This window comes from Haematobia irritans, chromosome 3 (genome assembly GCF_050003625.1).
Source record: "Haematobia irritans isolate KBUSLIRL chromosome 3, ASM5000362v1, whole genome shotgun sequence".
Taxonomy (NCBI): domain Eukaryota; kingdom Metazoa; phylum Arthropoda; class Insecta; order Diptera; family Muscidae; genus Haematobia; species Haematobia irritans.
In genome coordinates this window covers 107335568-107357423 of record NC_134399.1, presented here as the reverse complement: position 1 = coordinate 107357423, position 21856 = coordinate 107335568, and the positions used below count along the sequence as shown (strand labels likewise).

The 21856-nt window shown below is 34.8% G+C and overlaps 1 protein-coding gene and 1 long non-coding RNA gene across 2 annotated transcripts in view; one reads left to right on the top strand and one right to left on the bottom strand.

Moving 5' to 3' along the window:
* Nucleotides 1-9058: 9058 nt before the first annotated feature.
* Nucleotides 9059-9628, top strand: LOC142229356 (uncharacterized). The gene is made up of 2 exons (XR_012720389.1): nt 9059-9199; nt 9259-9628. It is a non-coding gene; the product is annotated as an uncharacterized LOC142229356 (long non-coding RNA).
* Nucleotides 9629-11770: 2142 nt separating this feature from the next.
* Nucleotides 11771-21856, bottom strand: part of Chpf (Chondroitin polymerizing factor) — a 130329-nt gene continuing 120243 nt past the window's right edge. Inside the window, exons 4-7 of the mRNA XM_075299902.1 lie at nt 16637-17245; nt 16247-16558; nt 15995-16175; nt 11771-12372 (exon numbers count right to left, since the gene is read on the bottom strand). Coding sequence (XP_075156017.1) covers nt 11987-12372; nt 15995-16175; nt 16247-16558; nt 16637-17245 — 1488 coding nt within the window. The 3' untranslated portion in view covers nt 11771-11986. The remainder of the gene's footprint in view (nt 12373-15994; nt 16176-16246; nt 16559-16636; nt 17246-21856) is intronic.

Genomic DNA, 21856 nt, shown 5'->3' with positions numbered 1-21856 from the left:
ATATAGATTGTAATATTTTTTAGCTGTTAATATTTTTGATACCATTTTAAAATTACTTTCCTTGTCTTCAAACTATTCCCTTAAAAGGTAAGCATTTCCCTATTTTATCCTTGTGAAACAAACAGTCTTCTTTCAATGTAGGCATACCAATTTCTTAAACGGGTTAAGACCATAATAAATTTCTTCTGTATACACAGAAATTTTTTCCAATTAAAATTTTAATTGAGTTTTAAAAAATATTCAATTAAAAATTTAATTGATTCAACAAAAGTTTTAATTGAACAAAAATCAATCACAAAAATTAATAGTATTAATTAATTTTTTAATTTATACTATAATTTCTGTGATTGAAGACATTTCAATTAAAAAATTAATTGGATCTATTAATTTCGTGATTGAAACAGACAATTTTTTTGTCTGTATGTTTTAATTTAAAAATACATTTTATTGACACATTTTGCATTGATTTATGCAAAAAGTTCTGAGTTGCTACCGCCGACTAGTGTAGATGGTACATAAATGTATTCATTGTTTATTAACGAAACAGCTGGTATATTTCAGGGTACGGAAAAATGTTTGTTATTAACCAGTGACATACTTCGCTTTTACAATATAAAATAAAATATAATAATATAAAATTTTTAAAAATAATTCATTTTATTGAAAGACAACATTTATTAATCGATGTTTTGGATCATTTGTTCCTAATAGTAAAGAGATTTTACATGATTTTTTAATTTTACGCTTTTTATTGCTTTTGTTTTTGATGCGAAGTTCAATACCTTCCCTTAAAAAATTTTATAATGTAAAGATCGAAATATCATAGATTAGATTTGTCCGTTTTTTTGGTCTAAACAAGAGCTTCAGCTGAATTGAATTCATCTTAATTTTGTTGTTCACGAGTCGAAAGTCGACTTTTAATAATAGGAAACATCGGCATCCAACTTTTTCAAAGCTTTACACTAAAAAACTATTTACGTGATATTAAAAATTGCGCAGCCTCAATTTTAGGATGCACAATTTACACATTATTAAGGACAAATTTCTTTAAAACAATGAAATTTTAATTAAAAGAAAGTTTATAATCTTTGCTTCGAAAATTGTTTTCATTAAATTTAGGATACACATTTTGAAAATTTGCGTCCCTTTGTTAAAGTTTCATATCTTTAAATTTAGGCAAATTTTTGTTAAAGTAAAGAAACACTTTTTTGATTTAAAGAAATCGTCCTTAAATTAACTGAAATATTGAATCTTTAGATTTAAGATAAAAACGCTTCAAATATAGGCTAAGACTTATTTTGAGGATTTAGCATCTTTGGTTTAAAGGTATTTTGGAATTAAGAAAATATTTTTTTACTTCGAAATATCCGTCATAATTTAGATTTTTAAACTGGCATTTGTTTGTACGTGAATAGCTTTATTAATATACCGGAACAATAGAATGAAAATTCAATAAATGAGATCTGTATCCTAATTTTAATTTTATAGATCCTAGATTTATAGCCAGATAAGTCGCAAAAAAATTTCCTTTTTTTAAAGAACCCACATCTTTGGCTCGGAATCAATACCAAAATCCTTAAAGGACGGTCAAAATCTTTGGATCCAAGTAAACTGTTTTTGAGTGTTTTTTAACAAGTATTTCATGTGAAACCCAGAACATACCCGTAAAATCAAATTAGGCAACGTTTCTTTATGTTTTATGTTTTTTTGTATTTTTTTTTTTTGTTTTGGTGGTATTTTTTCTGTGTAAGAGGGCGGTTCGGAAACTTCTTAGCCTATCAATGAAAGAGAATAGTTAGTTTTTCAAAAATATTTTTAGTTTTCAATATAATCTCCTGAAACTTCAATACACTTAGTCCAACGCTTTTCTAGCAATTCTATCCCTTGATTAAAATAGTTTTCCTCAATGTCTTCAGAATAGTGGTTTACAACTGTAATTGAATCTTCATTTGAGGTAAAACGCTTGCCAGCAAGGATTTTTTTTAGATTTGGGAACAAGTAAAAGTCACTGGGAGCTAAATCAGGAGAATAAGGTGGGTGGTGAAGCAACTCGTACTTTAATTCGTTGATTTTAGCCATTGTTAAAACACTCTTGTGCGCTGGTGCGTTGTCTTGATGAAAAATTATTTTTTTTTGTGTTGTACGCCAGGACGCTTTTCTCGAATTTGTACATTTAATTGATCCGAAAGGTTGCAATAGTACTCTGAATTTCTTGTTTTACACTTTTGCAGAGTCAATCAATAAAATACCTTTGAAGTCTCAAAAAAACGTTGCCATAACCTTACCAGCCGATTGAATTGTTTTTGACTTCTTTGGGGCACTTCCTCCAGCTTCAGTCCATTGGTTGGATTGTTTTGTTTCTGGAGTATAGTGGTGGATCCATGTTTCGTCAACAGTTATGAAAGGACGCTTAAAATCCATTTTATTTCGCTTAAAACTATCCAACCAATCTTGAGAAATGTTCATTCTTATGCGTTTTTGATCGACTGTTAACAAATGCGGCACCCATCTTGCAGAAAGCTTTTTCATCTGTAGTTCTTCATGCAAAATTAAATGGACTCGATCATTTGAGATGTCCATGATATTAGCAATTTCACGCACTTTTATTCGTCGATCATTTAATACCATATCATGCACTTTGGCTACAATTTCTGTTGTTGTTGCTGTGTTTGGACGTCCACTACGTGGTTCATCTTCAATGCTTGTACGACCACGTTTAAATTCAGCAACCCAATTTTTTACTGTTGCATATGAAGGAGCACTGTCACCTAACACATTCATCATATCATTATGAATTTCTTGTCCCGATAAACCTTTTTTATGTAAATATTTAATGACAGCACACATTTCTAATTTTTCCATTGTAAAAAAATTGCGGATGCGTCTTTTTTGAACACCTGTTTATATATGAAGGAGTTGCCAGATCGAAACAAAATTTAACATGTGTTCATAACAGAGATGGAAGTTTCTAAAACACTTAACTTTTTTCTGTTTATACCACGCTTTTTGTGCTAGGCTAAGAAGTTTCCGAACTGCCCTCGTACTTACCCTATTTTACAAAAATTAACCAAAAAACTCTTATACATTTCAAATATACACATTTTCTTTTAATTAAAAGTTTTCAGTTTTCTTTTTCACAAAAAATAAATAAAACTTAATTAACTATAGCTAATGTGTACACTATACTATCCAACATTTTATTTATATAGATATCATATTTACAATTAAACATATATTTAAAGTCTAAACAATACCCGAAGTTTAAAAATAGGGAAGAGAAATTACATTATAGGAATATTATGAAAAATATTAGTTTGATTTTACAATGACATATTTATATTTTTTATATAGCAAGAAAATTGGCAAAACTTAATGTTTGTTTGTATTATTATTATTATTTTTTTTATAAAACTAGTAGCAAACCTTTGGCAAACTTGTTTCTTTATTTCTAATATAATTGATTAGAAAACTTAAACAGCTATACAGTATTAGTTTCTTTTTTGTTTATAATAAATATGCAATAATTTGATATATTTATATAGAGAGGTAGTAACATCTAAGGCAGTCATGTGTTTTAGTTGAAAAATAGAAGTAAAACAAAAAAAGTAAAGAAATAACAATTTGTGAACTAAACTTAAGAGTTTGGAATCATTGATATTACATAGTCGAAGTGATACAGAAACACAGGTCAAAATTAGTCAAATAACTATTATAGACCCTATATAAATAACAACAATAAAAAAAACTGTCTTATAGATATAGTCTAAAACAAACATAATTTATTGATATATTTCTATAGGACAAGTCTTGGTGAAAATTAATCTAACCCTATTCAAATTTTACTAACAACAAAAAAATTGCTTACTATCGCAGACTTTGTTAGTTATTCGTTTTAATTTGATTAACTTTTTAATTGTATCAGTTAATTTTTTAATTGATTGCGTTTTCAACTTCAATAAATTTTCTAATTGGAAATATTTTTTTCTGCGTCAAAATTTTATTGATTCAAATAATTTTTGCGATTGAATTTGTTTGATTAAATAATTAATTGAGTTAATTAAATTTTAATTGAAAAATTTTAAATTTAAATTGAAATTTCGATATTTTCGGAGACTAAAATCGATCGTTCGGTTTTGAATTGGCGATAATATTGAAAATGTCTCACGAAAGTTGTCTACTTTTCAGAGTATCCAAGGTTGAGAGATTTGAGTGTAGTCGTGGAGTGGAATTTCTATTGCATATTCTTACACAGTAATCTTTACAGCAATGCAGGCTTCAAATATTACTAAGCTCGTTTTTCTTCGATCACGGCGGCCATACTGATGTCGTCAAGAAGTCCTTCCTTATACCCTTGGTGTAGAAGGACTTTTTGTGTCAGGCACTACGGCGCCGAATATTGTTGTGCATTAAAAATCGGTGTGAAACATAATTCGAGAGCCCATCAAAACATTATCACTGAATTCCGGAATCGATATCACATTTGGGTGAACAAAACAGTGTACATATAGGCCGGTGCTATGTTCGTCTTCCACGCCGAAAACAGCTTATTTCCACGGTTACATTTCCAATCAAGTTTACTCAAAAGACAAAATGTTAATTTTTTTTTTAAATTATTATTAAATTTTAATTTCATAAAAATAAAATAGAAAAAATAAATAAATAAAAATGAAGTTTTGGTGGAATGAACGAACATAGTACCCCACCCCAAGAGGACATTCCAGGACGCAACCACGGTTGCCACAGTTTTTTAGTAGTACAAATATTCGATTTGTTATTTTTATTCGGTAGATTGGTGATTTTGACAAAATTTTCTATAGAAATAAAATTTTGACAAAATTTTCTGTAGAAATACAATTTTGACCAAATTTTCTATAGAAACAACATTTTTTATAGAAATAAAATTTTGAAAAAATTTTCTATAGAAATAAAATTTCGATAAAATTATAGAAATAAAATTTTGGCAAAATTATAGAAATAAAATTTTGAGAAAATTTTCTTTAGAAATAAAATTTTGACTAAATTTTTCTAGAAAAATAAAATTTTTATAAACTTTTCTATAGAAACATTTGTTGCCAAATAAAATATAGAAATAAATTTTTCATAAAATTTTCTATAGAAATAAAATTTTCTATACAAATAAAATTTTGACAAAATTTTCTATAGAAATAAAATTTTGACAAAATATTCTATAGAAATAAAATTTTGACAAAATTTTCTATAGAAATAAAATTTTGACAAAATTTTCTAAAGAAATAAAAATTTGACAAAATTTTCTATAGAAATAAAATTTTGACAAAATGTTCTATGCAAATAAAAATTTGTCAAAATTTTCTAAAGAAATAAAAATTTGACAAATAAAATATATAAAATTTTGACAAAATTCTCTATAGAAATAAAATTTTGACAAATAAAATATAGAAATAAAATTTTGATAAAATTTTCTATAGAAATAAAATTTTGATAAAATTTGCTATAGAAATAAACTTTTGAAAAAATTTTCTATAGAAATAAAATTTTGGCAAATAAGATTTTTTTTTTGGTATAATTTTCTCAAATTTTTTGTAGATTATCTGTGGCTCGAGTGACAACCGTGGACGTAACTCATCGAATATACAGTATGAACGAAAAATTACAAAAATATATATTCTGTAAATCTTAACCCTAGACAGTCATCATTCGTCAAAATGACGACACGTAATTTCATTTTCGATTTAAAATGCATTTTAGTCTATTGGGAAATGGTAAATTTAAGTTATACTAATTCGACCGTTTTATGAATTTTTGTTTTATACTACTTAAAACCAAATTTTAGTAGTTTTTATCTGGGATTAATAATAAATAAAATCAATTCATTTCATTACATCGGTAAAAGTATTAGTACAAATATAATTAAATTCATTATCTTCAAAAGTAATTGCCATAATTCTTTAATTGTTATTTATGCCCAATAATTTTTTAAATAAATTTTAAAATTTTTAGTTTATTAATGATTTAATTGTTTTTTTTTCAATTTTTTATTAGTTTAATAATTTAGTGTCATGTAATCAAAATGTTTGTTTGTTGTTGTTGTTGTTGTTGTTGTAACAGTTTATTGTGATCTCATCCATTTCATGTTATACGCTTGGTACATCAGCTTGTTGGCAGATCAAGGAACTCTGCGACTAAGATGGGGTGTGTCCAGAGTGATCTGGTGGTAAGTCGGGTTGGTTTGGCTGGGCAAGAGAAAAGATGACGCGTGTCGTGTGGCCCTTGGTTGCAAATTGGACAAACTTCAGCTACGCTGCTATCAATCACCGATAAGTAGGAATTGAGGCGGCTGCACTTGCCTGATCTTAATTGGGCCAAAACTACCCTAGTCTGCCGTGGGAGGTCTCTTTCCTCCGGTGCTATGGGCGGTGGTCGGACTCCAAGAACAGGATTAACCTTGTAGCTTCTCACCGCTTCAGCTACAGTATCCTCATGAATCCTGTTCAAACCTGCCTGGTACGCTGCTTGATCTAGAGGCTCTCTTTTATAGCGCTGGATCTCGCGCTCTAGATTATGTATATCAACCCTTACGTTCCTGGGTGGTGGTTGTGCATCCATAAGATGGTGGTTTGGATGATTACTGCGATAACAACCCAGGAGATACTGCTTTGACAACATGTAGTTGTGTCTTCGCACAGGGATGATCTTTGTCTCCACATAAAGATGATCCAGGGGTGTGCTGCGGAGACACCCAGTCGCAGTTCTAAGAGCAGCGTTCTGGCAGGTTTGTATGTTATTCCACTGCGTATCACTGGTCTGCGAATGCGACCCCAAGAATCTTGGGGTAATTTGTGGTCGGAATTATTACTCCATCGACTCTGATATTCAACTGCCTGCGCACTTCTGCCGTCCATGTAGTAAATAGTGTGGCTGAGGATTTGGTGGGGGATATCCTCAAGTTTCTCGCAGTGAAATAACTGGTAAGATTAGCTATGTAGACGTTCAACCGATCGCAAATGTCATCAACATTGGGCCCAGATGCCAAGATTGTACAGTCATCCGCATATGATACAATCTCGACGCCGTCAGGAGGGGGTGGAATCGAGGACATGTAGAGGTTAAACAGTGCCGGAGATATCACCCCACCTTGGGGAACTCCCTGTTTAACTCTACGCGGTCTTGACTTTCTGTCCCTGAATTCCACGTACGACTGGCGTCCACACATATAATTCAGCACCCAACGCTTCGCTCCTGCCGGTAGGGACGTATTCTCGATGTCCTCAAATAATGTGGCATGGTTGACCGTATCGAATGCTTTCGATAGGTCAAGCGCCACGAGGACCGTCCTGTGACACGGCCTGGGCTGGTTAAGTCCCTTATTAATATGTGTCGAAATGGCATGTAAGGCTGTTGTCGTACTATGTACCTTACGGAATCCATGTTGATGGTGGGCAGCTGGAAAATTCTCCACAAGTCTGGGGAGGAGTAATGCCTCAAGTGTCTTGGCTACTGGCGACAGAAGGGATATCGGTCTGTACGATTCACCTTTGCTCGAATCTTTGCCCGGTTTCAGTAGTGGAATCACCCTTCCCATTTTCCAGACATCGGGTATAATGTGTGATTCCAAAGACAAATTGACGAGTCTGGTCAGGTACTCAACTCCCAGTATTCCCAGATGCTTCAGCATTAGCATTGAAATTCCGTCAGGGCCCAGCGCCTTAGATGGTTTCGCGCTGTTGATGACATTGGTAACTTCGGCTGCAGTAAATTGTGGTGTGTCATCGGCTCGGAGACCACGTACACGACGGGTGGCTCTCCTTTTCGCTCTATCACTCTCGGGATGCTCGACAAACTGTCGGTTGAAGTATTTGGCGCACCTCTTCGGATCAGTCACAGTCACGTCGCCAAATGTGACTGAAATCCCGTCATCCCTTGTGGAGGGGTTCGAGAGGGCTCTAACTGTTGACCACAATTTACCAGTTCCTGTTCCTAAGTTACATTGCTTCAGGTGCTCTAACCAAGTGTTCCGCTTGTGCTCGTCGACTATCTTACTAATCTCTAGATTTAGTTCTCTGATTCTAGGATCAGCAGGGTTAGCACGACGGCGTTCATCACGCTCGTCTGCGAGTCCCGCCGCTTCGGCTGGGAAGTTGGGCCTCACCTGGGCAATTCGACCAGCGGGTATGAAGCGAGCGGCTGCTGCGTTGATGATGTCCCGGAACTCCCTCTGGGCAACATGAACATGTGAGGGGGATGGGAGCTCACTGAAGCGGCGATCGGTGTATTCTCTGAAGCCTTCCCAGTTGGCTTTCTTTTGATTAATAAACGTCCGGCGTTCAGAGGTTATGAGATCGGAGGGTCGGTTGATGGTGAGAATTATGGGGAGGTGGTCCGAACCCAATGAAATGACGGGTTGCCAGGAGACGTCATTTATCAGACCAGGCGATGCTAACGATAAGTCTGGCGAACTGCTGCAGTCACCCATAATTCTCGTGGGGGCCTCTTCGTTCACCGTGCAAAATGTGGAGTCGTCTATCTGCTCTGCCAAAGCTATGCCCCTCTGGTCATTACCCAGGAGAGAATGCCAAAGTTCATGGTGGGCATTAAAATCTCCTAGAACCAATCGGTTATGCCCGCTCAACAACCACTCAATGTTTGGGCTATAACCAGGAGCACAGCTACCAACCGGCGGTATGTACACATTGTATAGCTCTATCTCGGCAGCCCCACACTTAACTGCTACCCCCATACATTCCATGTACGGGTCATTAGTGTCTAGCACAAGCGTGATAGGTCTATACTGCACGGAACGGTGTAATATGAAAGCCAGGGGGGTTACTCTGTATTGCGATACGAAAGCAAATGCGATGCGATAGTTAAATGCGTTAAGAGTACAATTCGGTACTCTGTATCACTTGCGCAAACGCTTTCGCAAAGTAAACTGAAAATATGGTAACGCTTTAGCAAAATAAAGCGAAAATATGACAACGCTGGCTGCACAATGTAAACAATAACGAAAATGATAAAAAGAAATGTCAAAAAATTGTAAATAAAAACATTTTAAACAATCTTCCGTTCGGTGCGTGTTCTTTTAAAACTTGCTAATCGTTTATAACAAAAAAGTAATAATTATGGATTCGATAGCGTTATGGTTTGAAGAAAATTAACATGAACGAATTACAAGAAGAATTTTGCGAGATCGGTCAAATATACTCTCCCTAAGTGACCACGGGTAAGAAAATGGAAACTCAAATTATGTGACAAACGTTTTTGAATATTTAATTTTTATAGATTTCGTCTTAATAAAGATGCGTTTATGTATGTATTAAACGCTATTAAAGACGACCTTGTCGTTCCAAATAAATCCACAGCCATTCCAACTCCAATAAAAGTGGCCGCTGCTTTGAAATTGCTTGGACAAGGTGGTTATCTACAAATCGGCCAAGACCATCTTTTAGGACTATCAGAGCAATCTATGTCGCGCTGCTTAAAAGAAGTTTGCGAGGTGATTGAACGAATACTTTGTCCCAAGCACATACAATTTGAGGTAACTGCGGAAGAGACCATAAAGTCTACCAAAGTTTGGAACTGACGTTGCTGTGTCTGTAACTTTTTTGGTTTTTCCCTAAAACAATAAACAATTTAGATACAAATATAAAAATTTAATTGTGCTTACTTACATATTTGTTACTTTGCGATTGCTATTTTGTTTGCGCACGATTTTTGCGATCAACGAACGAGTTTGACATACGCTTTCGCATTATAGAGTGCGGTGATGCCAGATTTGCGAAAACTAGATGCGCAAGGTAGATACGAAAACGAATTACTGAGTACCAATTACTAGATTCGCGACAATTTTTCTTACGCATCGCAATACAGAGTAACCCCCCAGGCCACCACCTCCATTTCTTGTGCGATCCTTCCGTAGGACATTGTACCCATCACAATGTCGTAGGCTGCAGGTGGGATTCAGCTTTGTTTCCTGGATCGCCGCGACCCTTATCCTTTTCCGATTCATAAAGTCTACGATCTCACTAATCTTACCACGGAGCCCGTTGCAATTAAATTGCAAAAATGATGCACTCTCCGGAACTGGTACAACAATATTCGGTGTAAGATGCTGCGGCGGAGAATATTGTTGTGCGGGAGAAGTCGGTGGGGTCACATAATCAGATGACCCACTGCTGCTGTCATTGGCACAGCATCCTGCCACGAAGTCAGTTTGACTATACTCCCGCAGCGATGTTAGGCCGGAGCAATTCCGGAAGTGCACCCATTCCATGCACCGGTTACACCTCACCGAAACCGAGCGATGGTGAATTCGATTTCGGCAGACGGCACAGTACCATGGTCCGGGGTTTTCCTCTATCCCGGCTCGGACCAAAAGCAGGCGGAGAAGGCTCCCCGGGATGCACCTTCTCCAACACGAAAAAATGGACGAGACAACACGTACACTGAGGTGGCAGCCGCTGGCCGATGGCTGGTATCCATCGGGTCAATCCGGTGCGTAGAACCCGCCGCCGTGGGATTGATGTTTGTTTGTATTTTATTATCATTGTTATTATTTTTACTTTTAGAAACATAGTAGTTTACATTAACGGTCTCATTAAATTTTTTTTAAGTTAAAATTGATTTGTCAGTAGGATATAGAGATACGTTATAGATATCATATTTATTTAATTTTTAATTATTATTATTAGTGTTTAAGAAATATTTGAAGTTTAAGCAATAATATATTTTGTAACGAATAGGGCCTCTATGAGGCTATGTTACTAATAAAGTTGAAATAAATAAAAAAAAAATAAAAATTGAATAAGAAAATAAATTCAAGTTTGGTTCACTTTTTCGCTCACGATGAAAATTATAGCGTCTTGAAATCAGCCGTAGTCAACATGACGAAGGATGACGTTAATGTACAAAAAATAAGGATGACTGTCCAGGGTTAAATATGGTTAACTTAAATTCACCAAGGCTTACAGCTTAGCTTCTTTAGACTAAATACTATAGGAATTTTCGATATCCATTATAAATATATAGCACATTCTTAATCTATAAATACCAGCAAGATTTTGGCAAATGATAATCGTAAAGTAGTTCTAACAATACGTACGTATTAAATATTGCTGTTAACTAATTATAATAATAAAATACAATATAAGAATATAAAATGATTTGAGCATTTGAAATCGTCGTTGGTTTTCGTAAAAGTAATAATCTAAAAACATAAGGCAGAGTGTGAATAAATAACGTGGTAAATTTGAAACGCTTGAAGCGTGTATGTAATTGAAAGTGAAGTTTTACATATATAACATTACAAATGTTGTTGTTTTGAAATAAAGATTAAATAACATATAAGCCCAAAGATAAACGTACACCCGCAAAAAAACCGAAAAAGAAAAAACAAAAACAGTCACTGTTTGCTAAAATATAAAAATGTGTCTGCTTTTATATGTTCGGTTGCTTTAAAACATGTTTAAGTTGGGCTACATTCAGTGTAAAATAATCCAGGAATTAAAGTAATAAATTAAGATTATTATATTTTATATTAGATTTTTTCCTCAAATTAGGGAATAAACGCTAACAAAATAGCTGCTGATTTTGTTCTATATGTAGATGTTAAAAAAAATATTGTTGGGCTGAAAGACCTTTGGATTGTAAGGTCTTCAATACATCTCACTTCCGACTAGTCCGTGTTTCTAATGTCACCACGCATAATTTATCCCACTGTTCTGCAATTCTATAATTACTTAATATCTAATTCTTATTTACAAAAAAATATGACAACAAATGAATAGTAATGGGATTATTTTTTGTTTGTTTTATGTACATGAAAATATCAAAAATAATTGTCCTATCTACATACTAAATTGGAAATACTAGATACATTTATAGACTTGGTGGACATGTAGTATAAAGCCAGTATATACATATATACACATGAGTATGTATATACCGAAATGAATGTCCTTGGTCTGTGTTTTTTCGTTTTCAACCACATACATTTTAGAAAATTGTTTTTTCATTTGTGTATAATACTTTTATCTTCATATCGTATAATGGCATCACCAATTTGTTTTCTCGATGCCAGGTGAATGCATTTATGCCTACTGACATCCGAGGTGTCTCCTCTTGGTTGTAGATTTTCAATATCCGCAGGATCACCATTGTCCAACGGACATTTCGGTATTGATTTGAAATCATCATAACTTTGTCGATCAACGACATTTTTAATGGAATTTCCATAACGTAGATTTGGTTCCACACCTCGTAGTATATGCACGGGTAGCTGTGATGATACAAACATATCCAGCACATGTTTAATGCTTTGATCAGCCCGTGATAATAATTGTTCGATGTTTTGATCGGATCGTGTAATTGGCACAGATGCTTCGACCAGTTTCCGGGCTGTAAAAGAGAGGGAAGAGTAAGTTATAAGTAAATGAGAGCAACAAATTCTACAACGAAAAATATATTCACGAAAAGGTCGTTTGATTTCTCAATTCAGAGTAGAAAAAATAAAAAATTGTGATTTGCTCATTCCAATGGCAATCAAAATTACGGACTAGCTCCCGAACGTAGTGGAATGCATCGTACTAGGTTAGGTTAGATATAGTGGCAGTCCGATATTTTAGGCTCATTTAGACTATTCTCTCTTATCACTGATTCTATGTTAAGGTTCGTTGTACTAGTCCGCATAATATAGAAATCAAAGAACTGGTTCTTAATATAAACAAATACATACGACGTAATAGTAACTTTTTCTTGCATGGCTGGGCAGTTTTCAGCCGCCAATTGATCGACCTTCTTGAAAGTAATAGATAGTCATATACATAGTCTTTCACCATAGACATGACCTCCAAGTCCTTGGAGGTAAGTTAATGATGTCGTCCATAGAGATAGAGGTTTCGTTACCGACGCTAGGAAATCACATGAGTAAAGATTATTGATAGAGACAGCTTTCCATTAGCCAAGACATTTGAGACGTAACGTTCGGGAGTGAACTTCGTTGAAATATTTCCGGTTATCGATATCCGCTAAAGGCAGTAAACTAACTATTTACATGGCATGGCTGCATATCAAGTGCAATTGAATTCTCGTACGAGTCACATAACGCATGACGCCTACTCGTTTACCTCGCGAACTATATATACTGACTGAATGAGGAATTTAGGGATAAGAATTCCAAACTACGTAGAATATCTCCAACTTTAGGTTAGGTTAGGTGGCAGCCCGATGTATCAGACTCACTTAGACTATTCAGTCCATTGTGATACCACATTGGTGAACTTCTCTCTTATCACTGAGTGCCGCCCGATTCCATGTTAAGCTCAATGACAAGGGACCTCCTTTTTATAGCCGAGTCCGAACGGCGTTCCACATTACAGTGATACCACTTAGAGAAGCTTTGAAACCCTCAGAAATGTCACCAGCATTACTGAGGTGGGATAATCCACCGCTGAAAAACTTTTTGGTTTCGGTCGAAGCAGGAATCGAACCCACAACCTTGTGTATGTAAGGCGGGCATGCTAACCATTGAACCACGGTGGCTCCAACTTTATTAAACACTTTTTTTCAGACATATGAATTGTATCAAATGCAGACTACCATCGTCTTCAGAGTCTTATTATATCCATATCGCTTATATCCCTACTTTTGTTGAGCTATACGATAAATTTGAGAATATCTTCCACCACATCCATTCTGGCTCTTGTCCCCAAATTAGGACGTTTTTATCCCCAAAAAAATATATTTTTGACAAGTTATAAAAAAGGAAATAAGTAAAAGATAAAAAATTGAAAAGATAAAAAATTGTTGTAATAGCATCTTGCGAGCTGCAATAAGATCGAGATTTCGAAAAACAACATCAAGAAACCAGTGATCAGAGAATGACACTAAATTTTTGCCTCCGGCTAAGCCGATATAAATGTGTCTCTTCGGTGGCGGACAATTATCCATTCTAAAATCAATTTGATGTTATTCGAATGGTAATGAGGTTAGTTGTCAAACAATCTTACAATCAAATTTACATTTCATTAAAAATTTCTGAGGTAAATTTTTGCAAAATCATTATAACATCTTGAAATAGATTGATTGTGGGTGAAAGGCTCAAAATGCCATGTCAATTATTAATACATTTTTGTAATTTAAACCGATATTTTTGATTAATCTTTTAATGCCCAAGCTCGCCTTTAGGCGGGCTTCTTTTAAAAAGGAAGCTTTTAGTAAAACACACCTTAAGACAACAAAAATGGACAAAATAAAGAGAAAACTTATTTGAAACTATTCAAGAGGCTTTGCAGCATATGCTGAATTTTAACGTATAAATTTTTCTTGCTTAGTTATCTTGCTTTTGTGTCGTTAAAATTAAACATTTAATCAGCAGGCAAAAATTGGGTCATTAGAGGGTTAATTGGCGGCTAAATTTGAGTCGAGATGAGTCGACATATTCGACGGCGGCGTCGACTGGCAAAAAATGATGGGCGACGACTGAAATCGGCGTCGCGACTCGGAGGCTTCATTCTCTGCCAGTGATCGTTTTCCAAATGCTCGAGAAATGAAAATGGGAGTTCGGTCACCATGTATTTACTTCTACTCAAGTAATAAAATTGGGTGGTATCTTCATCATTTCTATATTTATGGGATATATTGTCCAAATCAGCGATAAACACAGAGGAGGGGGCAACATAAGGTGCGAGTCCTAACGAAATGATTTCACAATTGTCGAAAAATGTCTTAGCCAACTGATTAAAATTGTAAATTGGAACTTGAGCCCCAAACTTTAACTCTGTGTCCGTTCGTTTCTAGTCCTAATAATCTACTTCCACCCTATTGCCCACCGTGGAATAAAGAGGAGACAAATTCTCTGGGTTCATACAATGAATAATTTTCATTCATACAACGTATAAACTGCATCCATACAATGAATAAGTTTCATTCATACAACGAATCAGTTTCATTCATACAACGAATAATTTTCGTTAATACAACGAAAAGGATACGCTACAGCAACGTAATTATTCGTTAATACTACGAAATGCATTCCATAAAGGGTTTCGTAAATATAACGTAAAATTATGTTGTTATAACGAAATGCTACGTTGGTTGGCTTTTAATTTTCATTAATACAACGTAAGAATTCATCGTATTAACGAAACTTTTTCAATAAGTGTAGGAAAGTTTGGGTGCATCGTCTTTATATACATGGTAAGTACCGGAGCGATACCGGTACTACCGATGTTACAAAAAACCTCCTCAGTATAAAGGTCAAGTACCTTGGAAAAACTGCTACAAGCGTAATGGTGTCTTATTCCCCAGCTCATAAGACCGGATGAAGGCTTGGATAGTTTTGTCCATTGGAATATATTATAGCATTGCTCACTACTGACCTTCTAATGACCATATCACCTGTTTATTCAGTCAGCTAAACCAACAGAGCTCCACTACCCAGCAAAAATGTGTTGCCAAAAAAAGCAATGAAAATGTTCTTTTTCGATCCAGAAGTGTGCAAAATCGGATCGGTGGTATTGAATTTTACCTGTGCTTATCATACGATAACAGGAAAATTTCAGTCAGTTTTTAATTAAAATAAATAAAATTAAAATAAATACATTAAAATAAATAAAATTTATTTTAATTTCGTCCCTTGGTTCTAAATATATTCTTGGAGTCCAATCTCCTAGCCTAAGTATAAAATTATCTTTTATCAATTAATCCTGTCTGATTCTATGTTTATCTCCCCCTTAAGTCAAAGCCCACTTAGAGAATCTTTGAAATACTCAGGAATACCACCAGTATTAGTGATAGGAGATAAACCCCTGCTGAATAATGTTTCGTGTTTAGCCGTAATTGGGATATAACTCTCAGTCATTTATATGTAAAGCGGACATGCTTACCATTGCAGATAGATGAAAAACTTAAATAAATTCCTCAGATAGGTAAGAGTTAAACCACAGCTAAAGAAATTGTGTGGTACTTCCAGTTGTCCTAGATTAGACCCACGACCCCCCATAGTCTTACCGTAACTTACCTTGAACATAATCACGACTATAAAAAGATATAATGTCATAGTTCCATTTATCAAAGTAACCCGTACTTTGGCTAACATCACAAGTCTCACATTCTTTACAGAATCCGGCTAATTTACAAGGATACATCATGAAACCAACTGGGGAATATATTTGAAATCCTTGAATGGTATTCATGCGAACCTGAAAAGTAAACACACAACAAATTGGAATTATAAAAATGTAGCTAGCAATTTCTACATTAATTCACTAACTCGATTTAGGAAATCCGGTTTGAATGTTATGGAATTAGAGGCCATTAATACTAAACTATCTAGACCGATTTTTGGTAGGGCAAGATCAGCTACAGCTATGCTTAGAATTTCATTTCTTCCATATACGGAATTCAACATAACATCCTCCGATTGGGCAGGTTCACTTAAGGCCGGCGGTAATCGTATGGAGACCCAAGCTATGCGAGAACCATCTGTTTTATATTTCGAGGATAAATCTAAGGCTAAAGTTTTAATCATTTTGAAGGGATCATTTTCTCCTTTACTTTCCGAGTCTGGACGATACATAAAAATCTGGGAAAGAAATAAAAAATATTTATTAAATTTTTACTTGTAGGTGCTGAATGATTTTTCCATATCAAATGTCCTTACCATCAATAGGAAAGTGTTATCCTGATTGTGCATACATGTCTGCTCATATTGATTGATGAATTGTAAAGCCTCATGCAATTGATGTTCAAAGGTTGGAACCAATATAGCTATCCTCGTACTTTCTGTTACATACGGTGATGGTACAACTTCTACTCTCCCCAAAGGTTTAACAATTTGAAAGTTTTTAATGTGTAAAGATTTTTGACTCAATGCTGACATTCTTCCTGTTTCACGCATATTTAAATGTATCCGATAGTCCATTCCTCGGGTAGCATCAAATCTTCGATAGATACTGTGTATTCCTTCGTATTGCATATTGGGAAATTTGTGCTTAGCATATTGTTTCGTTATATCCACAATCTTTTCCAAGTCTTTAGCTTCTATTCTCGACAAGGGTTCCACATTGTTGTCGGCATTCGGCAGAAAGATGTGAGTAAGATTGAGATAATGCCACATAATAATATCGTGGCGTGTTTCCGGAGCACTGGCCAGTGGCACTCCTAAGGGCCATCGTATTTCAAGAATATTATTCGAAATTGTACCATTAGCAATGCGATATGATTTCTGTTCTAATTCGGCACTGTTTTGTTGAACAATTTCTAAATGATACTAAGAGAAAAATGAATAAATGAAGGAAAACAGAGAGAGAGAGAGAGGGGGAAACATTAAACGTTGTATAAAAAATTTGATTTTGATTTGAAAAATATTGAACTAAAATCAGTAGGGGAACACAGAATGAAGGTTAGGTTAGGTTAAGTTATGTGGCAGCCCGATGTATCAGGCTCACTTTGACTGTTCAATCCATTGTGATACCACAGTGGTGAACTTCTCTCTTATCACTGAGTGCTGCCCGATTCCATGTTAAGCTCAATGACAAGGGACCTCCTTTCCGAACGGCGTTCCACATTCCAGTGAAACCACTTAGAGAAGCTTTGAAACCCTCAGAAATGTCACCAGCATTACTGAGGTGGGATAATCCACCGCTGAAAAACTTTTTGGTGTTCGGTCGTAGCAGGACTCGAACCCACGACCTTGTGTATGCAAGGGCATGCTAACCATTGCACCACGGTGGCTCTCTAACAACAGAGACTGAAGCCGACCCATTTTTATCGGCGGAGGCTGACATTAAATCTTTGCCTCCGGCGGCGGCTGCTTAACGGTAAAGCCGATATAAATTTGTCTATTCGGCGACTGATAATTATCAATTATAAATTCAATTTGAAGTTATTCGAATGGTAATGAGATTAGTTGTACAACCAATCTTACAATCAAATTTACATTTCATTTAAATTTTTATACCCTAAACCACATAGTGGTCAGTGTATATGTTAATAACTTTGATCTGTCAAAAAATGTGCCTACCAGAAATATTGATTTTAGACCCCATAAAATATATAGCGATCGATTCAGAATCACCTCCTGATTCGATTTAGCCCTTCGTGTCCGTCCGTCGGTCTGTCCATGTATTTGTTGTTCGCAGGATTCCGGTCGCAATTATTAACCGATTTTGATGAAATTTGGTATATGGCATTTTTTTGGCACAAGGACAAACGCTATTGAATTTAAAATCGGATCAAATTTAGATATAGCTCCCATATATATGTATGGGTTCATATTACGCTTATTTACTAACCGATTGTCGTCAAATTTGCCACAAAGTAATCTAATTTGCCTTAAAGTGTGCAACATTTCATTGAAATCGGTTCAGATTATATATAGCTCCCATATATATGTATCGCCAAATTTTCCCAAATTTGGCCATAAATCCCTTATTTATCAACCGATCTTAATCAAAGTTGGGCAAATCTAATTTTCTGTAGTACTTACTATATGTGCAAACAATCATCGAAATCGGTCCAGATTTAGCTATAGCTCCCATATATATGTATCGCACGATTTTGGAAAATTTGGTCTTAATAGCCTTATTTATTAACCGATCTTCCTCAAATTTAGCACACAATAACTTTCTGTGGTATCAACCAAACCTGCCAAATAACATTCAAATCGGTTCAGATTTATATATAGCTCCCATACACATGGACTCAATATTAATTATATACTAACTATGTAGGTGCAAAATCAACTATAGGTACAAAAATATATGTAACAGGTTGGCTGATAAGTCCCCGGTCTAACAAAGAAAAACACATTTTTTTGTCAAAATTCGTTTTTATTATTCAACATAGTTCCCTTCAAGAGCGATACAATGATTATAACGACCTTCCCATTTTATGATACCATTTTGGTAGCACTCCTTCGGTTTTGCCTCAAAATAGGCCTCAGTTTCGGCGATCACCTCTTCATTGCAGCCAATTTTTTTCCCTGCGAGCATCCTTTTGAGGTCTGAGAACAAGAAAAAGTCGCTGGGGGCCAGATCTGGAGAATACGGTGGGTGGGGCAGCAATTCGAAGCCTAATTCATGAATTTTTGCCATCGTTCTCAATGACTTGTGACACGATGCGTTGTCTTGGTGGAACAACACATTTTTCTTCTTCATATGGGGCCGTTTTGCCGCGATTTCGACCTTCAATAACGTCATATAATAGACACTGTTGATGGTTTTTCCCTACTTAAGATAATCGATAAAAATTACTTTGCCAGCGGACTTTTAAGTCTTTTCACGCTTCGGAGACGGTTCAGCTGCAAACACCGCTCAGCATCATCAACACGTTGTTTTTGGTCAAATATGAGCTCGCGCGGCACCCATTTTGCACAGAGCTTCCGCATGTCCAAATATTGATGAATGATATGACCAACACGTTCCTTTGATATCTTTAAGGCCTCTGCTATCTCGATCAACTTCATTTTACGATCATTCAAAATCATTTTGTGGATTTTTTTTTTGATGTTTTCGTCGGTAACCACCCCTTTCGGGCGTCTACTGCGTTCACCGTCCTCCGTGCTCATTTCACCACGCTTGAATTTTGCATACCAATCAATTGTTGTTGATTTCCCTGGGGCAGAGTCCGGAAACTCATTATCAAGCCAAGTTTTTGCTTCCACCGTATTTTTCCCTTCAGAAAAGAGTATTTTATCAAAACACGAAATTCCTTTTTTTTCCCTTTTTTCACAATAACAAAAGTTGCTTCACAAAAGACGCTCTATCTCACAAACTAATTGACCTACAGACGTCAAATTTTGACACGAATCATTTGAGGGTTGGTACTATATAAAAATAATATGCTTTTAATACTAGCGACGTCATCTATGTGTCACACCGGGGACTTATCAGCCAACCTGTTAATATCAGACATTTCTGCTACACAGAAAAAAATTTCCGTAGTTAAACTAACGCTAAATTTAACTTATTTTTAATGGAAAAAAATTATTTGCTTGTAGTTCCATTTTATTATTTTTATCGAAATTTTCCACAGCTTTATGAAATCTTACTTTTTTTAAGTATGTCTCAAAAATTTTATGAACAAAACGTGAGTATAAAGTTCAATAATTATACACATGAGTTCAATATGAACTAAATCAAAAGAAGATTTTCGTGCGATTCCCAAAAAAAAGTAAGAATGAACTACTGTATGGTTAAAATGATCATGATTTGGCGCCAATGATTTTCTTCTTTACTTTTAGTTAATTTTTTCTTCTATGAGATGATGTAATTTCATGAATTGCAATTAAAAAGTACAACAGGGAATTAAAATTTCCTGGTTTTAATAACGCTTTGTGGAAAACTCAAAATATGAAGTATAATTTAGTTCAATTTTCTTGCGAGGTAGTTCATTCTTCCTATAAAACAGTTCACTTTTTTTCGGTGTATAAAAATGTACCCCCTTAATGTTCTTAAATATGGAAATGTGGTTTATCTATCAAACCTATATCAATGTTATCCCACAAATGCTTATGTTTACTAATTCAGTAGGGGTGGTTTAGGGTACGATATAGTCGGCCCCGCCCGACTTTCTACTTTACTCACTTGTTTTAGTTAAATTTTTCCAAAATTATATTGCAATTTATTGATTGTGGGGGAAAAGTTCAAAATTTTGGCAAAACATACGACAATTATTAATAATTTTTTCTGATTTAAACCTATATTTTTGATTAATTGGCGGCGACTGAAATCGGATATAAATTTGTCTATTCGGCAGCAGACAATTATTTATCATTAAATCAATTTGAAGTTATCCGAATGGTATTGAGATTAGTTGTACAACCAATCTTGAAATCAATAATATATTTATCTGACATCAATCAATATTTTTGATTAATTCGCGGCTACATTTGAGTCGAGATGAGTCGACATATTCGGCAGCAGCGGTTTCATTCGCTGTAAGGGACATTCACCATTTTGTACACTGAAAAAAAGCATGCCCGGTTCCAAAGATTTTGTCTTTACTTTAAAAAAAGAGGCGGAAAATACAAGTAAGGATACTTTTAAGACACAATTCTCTTTTAAATTTTGGTTTTGTGTATTTGCTTCTAGGAAGCAAATTTTAATTTTTCGCTTTTTCAGCTTTTTTTCTTCATATGCTGTCAAAGTCCTTTAAAAACGAGTTAACGACAACTTTATTTTCAAAATTAAGACTCCACTTCCAGTAGTAATTATGCTATGTTTCAAGTAAAAAGCGTCTTTAAAATGAAGTGTTGAAAAACATGTCCTATATTTGAAAGATTTTTTTCTTTGTAGTCAAGATGCAAAAAGACAACTAATTTAAAGATAATTTCATTAAATTTAAAGAATTTTTCTGAATTATTAAAGTCAAGTTGACCTTAGCCCTAACATTTTTTCTTTCATGTTATGATACCCATTTTTAAGTCAAATCACTTAATTATAAGGATAATACGACTTCATTGAAAAGTTTATCGACTTTTGGACAAGGAAAAAAACTTTATATTAGAGAAATGCGTCTTCTATGCTAAGCAAAATTTGCATTGATATTTTAAAGACATGAAATCTTTGACCCCACGACAATATTTTTTTCAGTGTAGGCTAACACAGTCGTTCCAATCCAAAACCGTTCTAAATTAATTAAAAGCTGCATCCATAAGCGTAGGAAGGCCTTTGGGGAGGGGGCTCAGGCCCCCAGAAAAGTTTTAGCCCCCCAAGAATTTGAAAACCTATTAACGATTTTCCATTTTTATAAAAATTAAACAAGTAATAACTAAACCGCACAAAGTTCCACTAAAGACTTTAATGCCCAATCGAATTACTTGGGTTGTGGTCAGTAATGCCAGGTTGGGAGTTCGCCCCCCAAAAGTTAGGGGTTTTTT